Genomic DNA, 15,655 nt, shown 5'->3' with positions numbered 1-15,655 from the left:
AATGGCCATGAATACCAACTTTAGAAGACACTTTTAGGATGTCTTAGCTTTTTCACTGTACTCGGTTGAACAGTGTCCTCCTCAAATTCACATCCTTTTCAGAATGTGACCTTATTTGGTTGGGTCCTTGCAAATGCTATTAGTTAAAATGAGGTCATATTACACTAGGGTGGTTCCTGAATCCAAAAGGAGTAGTGTCCTTATAAGAAGAGACAGCAGCCCCTCTGATATATTGCTTTTAGGACCTCTTGCCTCTAGAATTATGAAAGAATACATTTATATTAAAAAAAATTATATTGTTTCAAGCCACCAAATTTGCAGTAATTGGTTACAGCGGCCCTGGGAACTAAAGTTGCCTAAAGCTTCCTAAATGTCTGATTCTCAAAACAATACCAAAGGACAAACAGAATGGGCATCAGAAAAGCAAAATGTGTGACAAGCCTGTTTTAAATCACACAAGCAAGGCTTCAAAAGAAAGGAAAGCTTTGAGCTGAAGTTTCCATTTATCACATACTCTTCTTACACATTAGCTCTTCCCAGTGTGGAAATGACTTGCAGATGGTAGGATAGGTACTTCTGTGTAAAAAGGAGAAATCTGCCTAACATATATCCTCAACACAGCCTTGTTCCTTGTGTGTGCTATCGCATTTCTTGGTGTGTGCTTTTAACTCTGATTTTTGAAAAAAACAAAAACCACAAACTAAAAGACCTGGGAGTTTTTTTTCACAGTAACTGCATGATTTCTTTAGTTTTGCATTTCTGATTCTGATTTAAGAACGAGGTTCACACAGTATAATATTCTGAGGTTCACACAGTATGATATAGTAAGACTGAGCTCATTTATTAAGTATTGAGGCAAATAGTTTTAACTTTAAATTGAATTTTAAAAAGGCTCTAAATTACTTTTTTCCAAGCTTTTTTAGTGTTCTCAAAAGACCTTCCCAACTTCACCACATCTTTACCCTACCTTTGCAGACTAGAAAGTAGTCAGTGGTGTCATGAGAAATCAAACCTGGAATACGGTCATAGCCTTTCTATAGCTAGGTATGTGTCTATGGATACGTCACATGATGGTCTTTAGATCTAAAGAAGTTCGAAATTAATGAGTCTGTTGTCTATTTAAACTATGGATAATAGAGGAAAGAAGAAAAGCAGTTTTTAAAACTTCTGAATTTTTTTCTGTAATGTTCCCTTTCCAGTCCCTGAATTTGTTAGTGCTGAAGTTCTTAGAGATATCTGCCAAATAACAGAGGTGAGAACTACCACTTTCACCATTCTCCTCCCTCCTCAAAAAAAAGTACATGATTTTGGGGGATGTTGTTTTTCTGTAAGATGTCACGGAAAAACCTGAACGAACTTTTTGGCCAACCCAATATATAAGAAAGGGGAAAAAATTATGGCTTTTGACACAACAAAGAATGTTCCATGCCTAATATCTGAAGCTCCTCTTAAGAGTTCTTGAGTTATGTATCAGTCTTTCTTTAGAGAGGTCTCTTCTCTCAAAATGTCTGCTAATTAAATGACTTTGAAGACTTAGGAAATCATTCTTGACTGTCTGGAGGAATGGTGCTGTGGGATCAGTTTAACACATTTTTTAAAACTTAGTTTTGAATCCATGTAAATCAAATGTGTTATGTTAAACTGATCCCACGGCACCATTCCTCCAGACAATTGGGAGTACTATCCCAGGTCCCATATATACACACACACACACACACACACTCTTAAATATATAATACCCCAAGTCTCATATATACACACACACACACTATATATATATATACTTACATATAATATCCCGTCTCATATATATACACACACACACATATATACTTATATACAATATCCCAAGTCTCATATATATGTATATACACACTCATGTACTTATATATAATATCCCAAGTCCCATATATACATATATACACACACACACTTATATATAATATTCCAAGTCTCATATATATACATACATATATACTTATATACAATATCCCAAGTCTCATACAAATGCATACACACACACACATATACTTATATATTATCCAAAGTCCCATATAAATATACACACACATATATATAATATCCCAAGTCCCATATATATACACAGACACACATATATACACACACACATACACACTTATATGTAACATCCCAAGTCTCATATATATATACACACACACACTTATATGTAATATCCCAAGTCTCATATATACACACACACATATATATACACATACTTATATATAAATGTATATTTATATAAATACTTATGCATTTATATATAAATATATATATGAAAGTGAAAATATATGTGTATATATTTTTTCATTCTTATAACCAACGGCCATAACACAATTGTGATGAGTATTAAGACTGGGTTAGGGCAGAGAAGTAGAAGAGATGTTAAAAGATGGAAACAGGAGAGAAGGGGTGGCTGGGAGTCATGTATGTATGTGACAAAGCAAGCATTCTTGGGAAACTAAGACCGAGTCTGTACCTGAGACTGACAAACGAATCCATCCTCTCTTGAGTTTTCATAACTGATTTCCCTCATGCATACAGGAGGATGGGAACACACACAAAAACCCATCATCTCTAACCATCAGCTTCTCTTTCCTTGGGGTTTATAAAATTTTGAAAATCTGCAAATGATTATCAAGCTAGAAAAACCCACTAGGTATCAGACACAATGCCCTCTGAGCACTACAAAAGTGTGAGGGTGGCTGATCTTTCCAACACCAGCCTTACACAGACAGTTCTGGCTTCAGGGGCAGGGGCTGAGCCAACAGAGTGAGCCAAAGACACTTGGGTATTGCTTAATTTAAGGCCAAATAAACTAGGGGGGATGAAATTACTAAATAGTTACATAAAAGAAGTTAATATAAAAGTCTAAAATAAATGATGATGTTTATATAAAGCTTGAGAGAATCTATTACTTAAATATACATGCAGTGTAACGATTATATAAATTTGAATAATAATTATTTACTGGATACTCACCACGTGTGGGGCTCTATACTAAGTGATTTAGATGTATGATTTCTTTTAGTCCTCACAACTGTTTGATTTAGTAGGTATTCTTATTCCCATTTTACAGATGAGAAAACTGAAGCTCAGTGAGGTTACATAATAAATTCAAGTTTATAATTTAACTGATCTGGGGTAAGGGCCAGACTTTTTTTTCTTTGTCTTTTTCCCTTCTTCTTTTTCAAGCTCTCTAGGTGATTTTAGGTACAGCTAGGATTCAATCCTATCGCTAGAAACTACAGAGCTGTTATTGCAGCTGGGGGCAGACAAAGCAATAACGGAACAGGACACAGGTAGCAATAACTATAGCAAATTGATAAATTACACTTCATCAAAAATTTAAAAATACAGTTCAACACAGCACTGTGAAAGTGAATAGGCAGCCATAAAGTGGAAGAAAATATTTTTGAAACATAAAACTAACAAAGGACTGGTATCCAGGATACGTATATAGAACTTCTACTTCTCAACAACAAAAAGGCAGACGATCCAATTTTTTTAATGGGCAAAAGAGTTGAATGGACATTTCACAAAGGAAGATACACAAGTGGCCAATAAACACAGGAAAACGTGTTTAACATGAGCATTAGGCGTCAAGGAAAAGCAAATCACAAGCATAATGATTTACCACTACATGCACACCAGAAATGCTAAAGCCAAAGCAAAACAAAACAATTATACATGCTGGCAAGGATGTGGTGCAACTATAATTCTCATTCTTGCTGGTGAGAATAAAAAATGGTACAACTACTTTGGGAAAAGGTCTGGCAATTTCTTGTAAAACTAAACCTACACTTACTATATGAAATTCTAGAAATTCCACCCTGGGTATTTATCCAAGAGGAATGATAATATTTATATTCCATTTATATGAAGTTCTGAAATAGGAAAAACTAAACTGTGGTAGAAAAAAATTAGAACAGTTGTTGCCTCTAGGGGGTTGGAGAGGAGACAGACTGGGAAGGGGCATGAGAAAACTTTCCAAAGTGATACATCCTCATGGGGGTTTAGGTTACAAAGATGGGTGAGTGCATTTATCAAAGGTCACTGAGGTACAGCTGTTACAGAAAACAGTATAGATGTTCCTCAAAAAATTAAAGGCAGGACTAACTGCCATATATGATCCAGTAATCCCACGTCTGGGTATACATCCAAAGGAAATAAAGTCACTACCCTGAGGAGATATCTGCACTCCCATGTTCAAAGCAGCATCATTTACAGAAACCAAGATATGGAAATATCTTAAGTGTCCACTGACAGATGAATGGATATATAATTATTCGGCCTTAAAAAAGAAGGAAATCCTGCCATTTGCAGTAACATGGATGGATGTTGAGAGTACCATGCTAAGTGAAAAAAGCCGGACACAGAAAGACAAATGCTGCATGATCTTACTTAAATGTGAAATCTAAAAATGTCAAACGCATAGTAACAGGTAGTATAATGGTTGTTACCAGGGGCTGGAGTGGTGGGGAAAAGGGAAGATGTTAGCCAAAGGGAACACACTTTCAGTTAAAAGAGATGAGGAACAGCTGGAGACCTAATGTACACCATGGTCACTACAGTTAATAATAAGGTACTGTATCCTTGACATTTGCTAAGAAAGTAAATCTCAAGTGTTTCACCACACACACAAAAAGATAACTATGTGAGGTGACAGACATGTTCATTAGCCTGACTGTGGTAATCACTTCACAATGTATGTATACATGTATTATACACATGTGTGTATACATATATGAACATGTCATACACCTCAAATATATATGATCTTTATTTGTCAATTATAACTCAGTAAAATTGGGGGAAAAGTCATCGAATGGTACCCTTGAGACTGTGTACTCCACTGTATGTAAATTTTATAAGAAACAAAAAACAACAACCCTATAAACAAATACTGAATTCTAAGTACTTAGGGGTGAAGTGTATTGATATCTATACCTTATTTTGAAGTGCATCAAAGAAATTAGATGGGTTGGTGGGTGGAAAGAATGAGAGACAGATACATAATTATGTAACAAAGCAAATATAATAAAAAGTTAATTACAGAATCTAGGTGGTGGGTGTTCACTGCACTAGTCTTCTAATTGTTTTGTTTCAGAATTTTAAAAATAAAGTGTTGGGGAAAAAATGCCTGATTGGCCTTCTTAACCAGAGTTACACCATACAGGTATGATATAGGTATGTATATAGAGAGGCATAAACATTATACACACTTATATACATAGAAATATAGAAATATCTATGCACTTTATATCTTATTACTACATCTGAAGGAATCATGCTTAATATTGCCAAAATACTAGTCCTTTAATTTTCACTCGTTTACTCATCAAATACATATAAATTATTATCTATTATATTACACACTAGGCACTCTACCATGTACCTTGAAAATAAAAGCTCATATTTTAAACACTTAATATATGCCAATCACTTAATCCAATTATGTGCAAGACTTTAAGTATCTGATAGCAAGCATTAGCCCTGTTTCACAGTTCTGAAATTAAAATAATTTCAGTACTTGTGCATAAGTGATTATAGTTTTTCTAATTTGGAGTCTGTAAATATATTTACTTTTATCTCTAAAAGTTTAAAAACTAAAAGGTAAATTTTTGACTTGGTGTTTAAGTACTTGAGACCAAACTACAGCATATGAAATAAAGGATTTTCCTTTAAGGGTTAGCATCTTAGGGGAGTTACTTTGATTTTCTTAATCAATTGTGGATATGTCTTATAACTTAGAGAAAAAACAAGGTGTAAGGGCTTTATCTTTGGGAAAAGAGGCAGCAATTATTAGTATTTTCTGTGGACTTCAATTATCCTTTTGGATAACAGAGCAGCCCAGATCGTGTATTTTATGATCACACTTTCTTTCTTAGCTAGTGCCAGGAAGAATCCTAGGACTTCTTCTCATTTTAAAAACAAAATTAAAATTTTGTGCTGTTGAGCTAAGAAAAAGAAAGACTTTAGGAACCAGCAAATATCCATAAGAATAAACATGAAGCTCTCAACACTCACCAAAGAGTCGTATTTGTCAGAAGGCAGGCATACTCAGTGGAAACATAAGGTTAAGGTGGGAAGTTCTGACAAACACTGCAGGCTAATGTTAAAGAGACCTCGGTAAGGCTAGAGTCACACAAGTGGCTGCAGGAAGTGACCTAACACACCACTCATGGTTCACAGAAAAGGATGTCGCAATGCCTTGCCTACAGATTATCTTTTAGAGAAGGGAGAGTGGGAGGGCTGGAGCCTGAGAAGAAACTGGGATGGTCTGATGTTTCACAGTACATGTTGTGTGGATGACTACAGAGGAAGGCTTTTAAGGAAGTAGCTGATGGCCTGTCTGCCACTGCCATGCTTCTATATAAAGCACTGGCTATTAAAGCAGGTATTTGGGAGACTGAGAGCAAAATAACAGAAAATGAACAGATTTCAGTGTCAGGCTTCGGCACAAATCTCAATTTTGTAACTACCAGCTGAGTAATTTTGAGTAAATTTCTTTACCAATCAGAGCCTCTATTGCCTCATGAGTATAATGAGGATAAAACACCCACCTTGCAGGGTTGCTGGGAGTGTACGAGATCACATAAGTAAAAAAATTCTGTTCAGTGCCTCGTTTAAAGTAAGTACCTTATAAATGTTAGCTTGTCTCCTTTTCCTTTCACATGTAAACCCTTGGTTTTATGAACGCTAGAGAAAACATTATTGCAAAACCTCTCTTGGTCACAAACAACCATGGTAGAGTGGAGACACCAAGAGGAAGGACCGTCCAAATCTTGCCCCAGGCCATCAGACACTGTCGTGTGAGCATGAAGAGGTAAAAGTGGATCCACCATTTTTAGACTTCCTGAGGCATCCCAGCATGAAATGTTAGTAAAACTTTATTTGGGGATAAGCTTCGACTTTTAAAAATTGTACCTGTCCAGTCATCCTGAAAAAAATGCTAAATCTAGCACTGGCCATTTGTATAAACAATCTCCTATATGCTTTCGGCAGTTTGAATAATTAGGTAAAATGTAGTAAATTCTAATTCTCCTTAGCTAGGAAAATCACTCAATTTACTGACCAGAAATAATTATCATTCTGCAGAGATGATAACACTCAGGGCAAGCTGTCATGCGCCTAGGAGGTTCAAGGAAATATTTCTTACTGAAGAATTTCCAATTTGTTAAAAACTTTTTACTAAGAAAATTTTCACACATATATGTGTTTAATAAATCCTCATATATCTGTGATACTGATGACTCTATTTTAAAGCTGGAACTTAGAGATATTATCTAATCTATTTATCTCAGACAAAAGCAATACATTTTTAGAGACATGCACCTTCGGAATGGTATTCCCCTAGGTGGGGAGGCAGACACTTTAGGAATCCTTACAATGAAAGCCTCAAAATCACAGTGGAAATTAGCTAAATTCGGTTGGTTAAAAAAAAAGATCATATTGGCGTCCCTCTCCCTAAATAACTTCAGAGAAGGACACCTCTTCCAAGTTGTATGGATTTTTTACTTTCCAGAATCCCTTCTATGAGTAACAATGACAGGAATGCCAATGTTCCATGAGTTTTGCCAAGGCCCTCTAGAAGATGAGCACAAGGAAAAGGAACGAGGTGGGGAGGTCAAGTGGGCACATGAGAGCCGCTGAGCAAAATGAAGGGAAAGTGTCTGAAGGTACACTCACAGAGGCTTAAATATATTGCAGACCAGAGTCCCAGAATGGTAAGCCTCCAATCTTCTAGCATAACTTTTAAACCCAGCATCATCATGCTGCCTTGGAGGACCTAATCGGCTACTAACCCAACTGCTCTCATCACTTCTCCGAAGTCATTACGGAGCCTCACAAAGGCATCTACACAGCTGCCATGTTTTTGCCCCCCTCACTTGCTATCCATTAAGACAACCACTTGTGGCATATAACCATTTGCTGCTGCTGCTGTGGGAAAGGCCTCTACTCTTCTTAGGAGACAAAACCAACCTTGCTGCAGCTAGATACAAACATAAGCAAAAGAAAGCAACCCACCCCTCCCTCCACACCCCCTTAAAGCCTCAAATTATATGAAAACACGAGGTGAATTCATATGGATGGGCATGGCATTTCACTAGGGACAGAGCTTGGATTCCAAAGGAGAGATCTAGAAAGTTCCAATTAAGCAGGCTAGATGAGGAGGGGTGACATCACCAAGCTCAGCAGTGAGCTTCAGGCCTAAACACAATCAGAAACGACTTGTGGTTAGTTTATACACGTGACGTCATACAGTCTGAGCTGTGGTTCCTTCCTGCCCCTTGAAAAGTATTCACTGTCACCTGATTTAATTCACTCTAAAGGAACATCCATTTCTTTAGTAGGCTTCAACGTGAGCTTCAAAACCTGCACGTAACCAGTCATGATTCTACAGAAAATAAAGCGGCCAAGGCCTCTTTCTAATGCCCGGCAACATGGAGCTTCATTCTCCAAAAGGAAGCATTTACAGATCTCTAAGATCATGTAAGAGCTGAAGAGAAGCCCTGTAAGGCTAGCAGGAGTCACAACTTCCTAGCAGGAGTCACATACTGAGACCAACAGTACCTTGGAGAAGATAATGCTGTCCACTTCTTCACTGGGTGAGTGAAAGAGGTCAGAATCGCTCCCAGATTCTCTTTTAAGGACACCTTGTTTTGAGGCACAGTCTTTGCTTAGTCCAACGTGCAGGAAGTTATCACATTCTGAAAAAGAAAATTTATTCAACCACTGCTTTAAAAAAAATCAGTGTCCTTTCATTCCAGCAATAAGCCTTTTAAATCAACCAGCTAACCAACCCCCCTCTCTCCCCATATTAAGAAGCTGTAAAGGACACAGTCAAATCAGTGGCTTTCAATTCCCAGTTGATACAGTTACTACAGGACAACCATGAGCTTGTCATGTAAACCAAAGGTACAAAAAGATAAAATGACGATTCAGAACCATAACCCCACCTATGTATTTAAATGTGGTCTTTTCCTCCTGGTAGTTAGAGAATTTATTTCTTTCGCTACCAAATTTAGAAGTTCTTTATTAGGAAACTGTGATACGGTTTGTGGGCAATTTCTGTTTTGAGACTTAGGTTCTTTCTGGAAACTTGTTACTTTATCAAAATACTGAGATAAAAGACAAAGGGGGAGCATAACTAATAAAACATGTCAGCGTATTAAACTTACGGGTTCTATTAAGTAATGACAGAAACGTAACTATTTAAATTCTCCTACCTTAAACAGATCTGACATTGGATGAATAACGTGATGAAGAAAAATATATAACCTAGAATCTATTTTCAGTTCAACAACTAGGATACAGACACTGGTGACCCAGACAGAGGGGGCCTTATAGAAATATTACATTGGTACATCAAGGGTTCTAAAGATTTATATGCTTAAATGAGCAAAGTATTCAACCAATTCTCTTCTTTAACTTTGTAAACAAAAGGGACATGTGACCCGATAACAACAGAGATAAAAATATTTGTACATGGTGAAACCAAGAAAGATACCAACCTCCTTGAAGAAGTTCTGAAGAATGAAGTGTTTCCATTCTAGTCAGCATTATGCAAGACTTGCAAAAATATATGTATTTTTATCACACTTGCAGGTGATACGAATTGATGAAGGATAGAGCAGATAACCTGGCTACTTAGCAGTTCATGAGAACTCCTGGAGGCTTTGCTTGAAAGCAAATTCAAGAGGAGTTGACAATACAGGGTGATGGCAAAACAAACAAACACTAATAGTTTTAGACTTTATTAATGGACAATGTACCCAAATCCAAAATGGGGACAGTCTGGCCAGTATGTGCCACCTACACTGCACCTGTACGGTTGTGTTTGTTCCTAAATATCGACAAATTAAATTAAAACACTGATAAACAAAAATGCATGCATGGTAATGAGGTCACAAGAGTGGAAACACTTAAGATACATTCAGGTTTCAGAGGAGCCTGAAGAAAATGTGTCTGAGGATGGCTGCAGATTTGCCCTGTGCCATTCGAGAGGGAGAACAAAGCCTGCTGAGTGGAAGCCAGAGCTTCACTATAACTGGGCTTCCGGGCCATGGGCTGACAGCCTCATAAAGTCATGAGGCTTATTCACCAGAAGGGCTGGAGCAAAGGCTGAGTGACTGTGGCAAGAGGTTTTGAAAAAGTTGTCTACACAGAAGTGCAAGTGGAGACTGAACTAGATGACCCCAGTATCTCTTTTAATTCTCAGAGTCTATGCTTAGACAATAATTGTGTGTGTGGGGGGGGGGGGGGGGGGGAAGAGGAAGTTTTTCTTATCTAAATTAACTAATAATTGATCATCACTTATTTGCCCTGGACTAGCCAAGAATCTTAGAGGAAGGGTCAAAAGAGGTCCTGTACTGGTACAGGTCCAGAATCACTTGTCAATAAAATTACCTTTTCTATTAGTTAAGCATTTGACTAGGTACTGGGAATTATCCAAATAAAAAGAGATGTCTATAATGTCTGTGTGTGGGGGGGTGTAGTTTACAATTTTGTGGTAGAAATGAATATATTAAAAGGTAATTTCAACACAGAAGTACAGAAAGGATGCCATAGGAATTCAGGTATGGCCCACAGATTAATCTGAAAATGTTTCAGTTAAAGAAAAAAATTACCTTAGTCCATTTCAATCTTGGTCCAAACTATTTCTCAGTGTGTTAGTTAACGGGAATAGCCTTGCCTTTAAAAGACTGGAAATCATGGGTATTTGGGGGTTCTTTTTGTTTTTGTCTTTGTTTTTCACATTTCAGAGTATGTACTAACTTAGGTGGAGTTGGTGGGTATGATTTTTCTACTTGTTCCCCCCCCACCCCCACCCCCCCGCCTTTTCCCCACTTGGAAAAATCAAAAACTGCACTCTGTGGTTGAGGGGAAAATAGGGGGGCTGGCCAAGGAAAGAAAGGGCTGTCACAGCAACTATGCTGAGCTGCTAGCTGTCCAGCTGGCAGTCAAACAGACCACGTCCAAATTCCAGACTTGGAAAACAGAGCAGCTCAAGACATTCTAATGGAAAATTCACAGGGAGGATCCAGACTCAGCGCTGGTAGGAATACCTCACCCAGAAAATAAATCCAAGCCAGCACTACAAGGGGCCACAAAGCAAGTCTGGGAGGAGAATCTGCTGCTGCGATACACTGTGGACTGCTGAGCTGGGGCGGAGGGAAGAGTCTGAAAACAAGGAATAAGGGAGAGAAAAGGACCTTGAGCCATTACGAAACCTCCATAAAGGGAAGTGGGGGGGGGGGCCCCTAAGGCAGAGTTAATATATACCCCAAGTCACATGTGTTGACAAGTTTTCAAAATGAATGAAATCTTTCCTTTCTTCCTGTATGCCCCCTTCCTAATGAATAAAGTGGAGCTGCAAGCAAGGTGTAAACAGGAACAACGATCACTGGTTTTAGAGTGAGGCTGATGTGGCTTAAATCTGGATCTGACTACTTATAGCAAGAAGATCTCAGGCAAGAAGTAATTTGACCCTCTAAGTCTCCATTTCTATACCAATGAAATGGGATGATTTGTAAAATAGTTGTAGTGAAGGTTAGAAATAATTTATACATATAGTAACCAGAACTCTGCCCCCGAGCAGACAGCAGGCATGGGACAAACACACCTACTGGAGTTAAGGCTTCATTAACCTAAAACGTGTGACTTGACAAGTACCCGGTAAGGATGTTACACCTTGAGGTGGGCCAGCCCATCTTATAACCTATATATAAATCTGTCTGTAACTTTTGTGTCCTGAGCCACTAGGCTTTTTTAAAAGCTAACAAAATGTGCACTTTTAAGGTGCTATCTAGTCATTTAGTTTAGTTTTTTTTTTTTTAAGTAAATTTATTTACTTATTTTTGGCTGTGTTGGGTCTTAGTTGCTATGCACAGGCTTTCTCTAGTTGTGGCAAGCAGGGGCAACTCTTCATTGAGATGAGTTGTGGTCGCTTCTCTTGTTGTGGAGCATGGGCTCTAGAGCACAGGCTCAGTAGCTCCGAGGCATGTGGGATCTTCCTGGACCAGGGCTCAAATCCATGTCCCCTGCACTGGCAGGCGGATTCTTAACCACTGTACCACCAGGGAAGCCCGAGGTTTAATTTACGTATATGCAAACAAATTATAGTTGGGGAAGGGTAGGAAAACTTACCAGCAGCCCTCTCATTGGGCTTTGCTGAACCATGCTAATCATAATGCATCTGTATTTATTTCTACTTAAATATATTTGCATTTACCCTGGACTGAAGAGTATACAAAGTGATTTTAAAAGTTACTCTCTTATTTAGTCTAACACTATTGCTCTCAAGCTGTGCTCAAAAGTAAAAGAAAGAAACCTGCATGACTGAAAATACCTAGACCTCACAAAAAACTATGCTTAAAATAAAAATCTCAGGTCTGAAGTCCAGAAGCATAATCCATATCCTGGGTTTGATAAATTGAAGTTTAAAAAGAATCACTCTAAAAAGACCAAAGTCTTTTGGGGGCTGGGGTATGAAGAAGGTGAACAAAAAAGATTATGGCCTGGGGAAAATGCTCAGGGGTTCAAAATTCATTTCTTTAAATGAGTGAAATAAACTGCAGCATGTGAGAAACTTCCTGTGAAGATTCAAATTGTGAGGCAACCTCTACATGGCAGACAATTTCCTTGCTTGAGTGGTTGGGAGTAATTACACTTCTAGAAAAAGCCCCAAACAGCTTAAGGAACCAAAACATAGTAAGCAGTATACTTTTAAGTAGAAGATTCTAGGGGGCTAGATGGGGAAAGTATCAGTTAACTCTGTGAACAGGGTCAATCTTATATTATTCGCAGACCCTAAATACAACTATACAACTACAGCATGATAACATCCTTTAACCTCTTTCTTCATATGAGAGAAAAACAGAAAAAAACTCTTTTCACATTTGTTTCTGATACTTCCTTTGGAGCAAAGTCAGTTGAGAATCAGTAGGAAAATTATCTGGAGATAGAGGATTTGAACCATTTGTCTTTAAATTTAATACTACTGCAGGACATTCATACTTAAACTGTTCCTTAAAAGACCATTAAATGAGAACTCGGTAATTTTTAAAGCAGGTCAGTAATTGGGAAGGTTAACAGAGGTTTTGTTGGGCAAAGTACACTCAAGAGCCCCAAAAATGAAAATTACCAGTTGTAAGAACAGGCACAGGGACTTCAGTTACTCACCAGGTCATTCAGACTCTTCCCCTAAGGAAGGCCAATAAGGCTTTAGGGATGGAAGACAATAGAGCACATAGACATTAGGGAACGTACCCTACGTCACAGTGAATTAGTGGCTAAACTTGAGTAAAAAGTTGGGACTCCTAATTAACCACAAATCATGTGCTATGTCATTAACCAGCAAGGTCTTAGCCACTTTACCCTCATCTAATGTTACGAATACCTCATGGATGCTTAAGGAAAGACTCAATTGCTGACAATACTTCCAAAGATTATGGTTCTCAATTCTGGCTACACAGCAAGGGAACCAAAGGAGCTTTTAAAGATTCTGATGCAGAGACCACACCCCAGCCCAATTAAACCAGAATCCCTAGGTATATTTTTGAAGCTCCCCAGATAAATGCACAGCCAAACTCGAGAGCCCCAGGATTAGCCCTTAATAATACATATTTATAGTTTTACCATATTAAGAAACCTTTATCACATGTACATATATGCACAGCACATATACCTTCACAGATGAATTAATAATCATAAAGCCACATGTGCAAACTTACTACTAAAATGAAATTTAGGTAATTATGTGTTCATCTTTAACTGTGAGACAAAATGCCTACAAATCCAAATCACATACATCCCTTCTCATTTATCCCATTAATGCTCATGGAGCACAGATCTCCAAATCAAACAATCTGTTATTAGAGTGGGACTGTGGCTCTAGAAAATGGACATTTTGGATGCAGTTATTCAAGCAAATTAGAAGCTGGAGAATCCCTGTGTACCTGGGCTCTGTGTGGGAGCCAGAAGAGATGCTGCAACAGGGCATGGCTCAATGGTACACCAGCTTTCTCGGTTTATCTGAAGGAAAAGAAAAAAAAGAGTGAACTTCAAACAGTGAGGTAACGTGGGAAGATTTCACAGCTGTTGCAAGTAAATCTACTGTACCAACACTCCTATATTTTTCTTTAATACTTTATTGCAAAGTGGGTAAAATTACGTCAAGAAAAAACCTTTTCGCAACACAAGGCAATCCATATTCAATTAAGACTATAAAGAGACTGTCACTAAAAGTTAGGCATATAAAAGCAAAAGGAAAAAGATACACAATACAAAGAGGAAGATCATGGTAAGGCCAAGGGAGAAATAAAAAAAGAAAAATAAGTTAACAGGTGAAATGGATCAAACATTATTAAAATATGCACTTGATATCCTAGTTTGCAACTTAGAAAAATGCAAAAATAATTCCTATTTATTCAAGAATTACTATACATTGGGTATCAGGTTAAGAATTCTATGTATATTATTGCATTTAATCCCCACACTAGCTCCAAGAAGTTTGTGTTATCTCTATCCAAAAAATAACTAGGCCTGGAGGAGGTGCTAAGGTAATAATTAATGGCAGGACTGACTGGCAATGGAAAACAAGTCTGTGTGACTCTAATGCATACTGAGGAGCACATACGCCCTCCTAAAATATTTTTTTTATTTATTTTTTATTATTATTTTTTAAATTTTTTGGGGGTACACCAAGTTCAATCATCTGTTTTTATACACATATCCCCGTATTCCCTCCCTTCCTTGACTCCCCACCCCTCAAGTCCCCCCCATCCTCCCCGCCCCAGTCCTCTAAGGCATCTTCCATCCTCGAGTTGGACTCCCTTTGTTATACAACTTCCCACTGACTATCTATTTTACACTTGGTAGTATGTATATGTCTGTGCTACTCTCTCGCTTCGTCTCAGTTTCCCCTTCACCCCCCGCCCCCTCCCATACCTCGAGTTCTCCAGTCCATTCTCTGTATCTGCATCCTTGTTCCTGTCACTGAGTTCATCAGTACCATTTTTAGATTCCGTATATGTGAGTTAGCATACAATATTTGTCCTTCTCTTTCTGAATTACTTCACTCTGTATGACAGATTGTAGTTCTATCCACCTCATTACATATAGCTCCATCTCATCCCTTTTTATAGCTGAGTAATATTCCATTGTGTATATATGCCACATCTTCTGTATCCATTCATTTGTTGATGGGCATTTAGGTTGCTTCCATGTCCTGGCTATTGTAAAGAGTGCTGCAATAAACATTATGGTACAAGTTTCTTTTGGGATTATGGTTTTCTTTGGGTATATGCCCAGTAGTGGGATTACTGGGTCATATGGTAGTTCTATTTGTAGTTTTTTAAGGAACCTCCAGATTGTTTTCCATAGTGGCTGTACCAACTTACAGTCCCACCAACAGGGCAGGAGAGTTCCCTTTTCTCCACACCTAAAATATTTTTTCAAAGTTAGCCTTTACAACTCTCAACCATCTTAACATTATAACTTTCTACTTTCACTAGATTAAAAATAATATAATTTTTAAAACTACCATTAGCGATTTCAACAGCTTTCTCTCAGTAATTGATAAAACAAGTAGATACAAAATCAGCAAGGATATATATAGAAAACTTGCAAA

The 15,655-nt window shown here is 37.8% G+C and overlaps 1 protein-coding gene across 8 annotated transcripts in view; it reads right to left on the bottom strand.

Moving 5' to 3' along the window:
- The window catches only part of AKAP13 (A-kinase anchoring protein 13), a 334,648-nt gene that overhangs the window by 80,808 nt on the left and 238,185 nt on the right, over nt 1–15,655 (bottom strand). For all 8 annotated transcript variants that reach the window (XM_057725147.1, XM_057725148.1, XM_057725149.1 and 5 more), the window contains 2 exons: nt 13,983–14,058; nt 8,596–8,732 (listed from right to left, as the gene is read on the bottom strand). In XM_057725147.1, coding sequence (XP_057581130.1) covers nt 8,596–8,732; nt 13,983–14,058 — 213 coding nt within the window. The remainder of the gene's footprint in view (nt 1–8,595; nt 8,733–13,982; nt 14,059–15,655) is intronic.

The sequence above is a fragment of the Hippopotamus amphibius genome, chromosome 2 (assembly GCF_030028045.1).
Source record: "Hippopotamus amphibius kiboko isolate mHipAmp2 chromosome 2, mHipAmp2.hap2, whole genome shotgun sequence".
Lineage (NCBI taxonomy): Eukaryota > Metazoa > Chordata > Mammalia > Artiodactyla > Hippopotamidae > Hippopotamus > Hippopotamus amphibius.
This window is presented reverse-complemented; position numbering and strand designations above follow the sequence as displayed.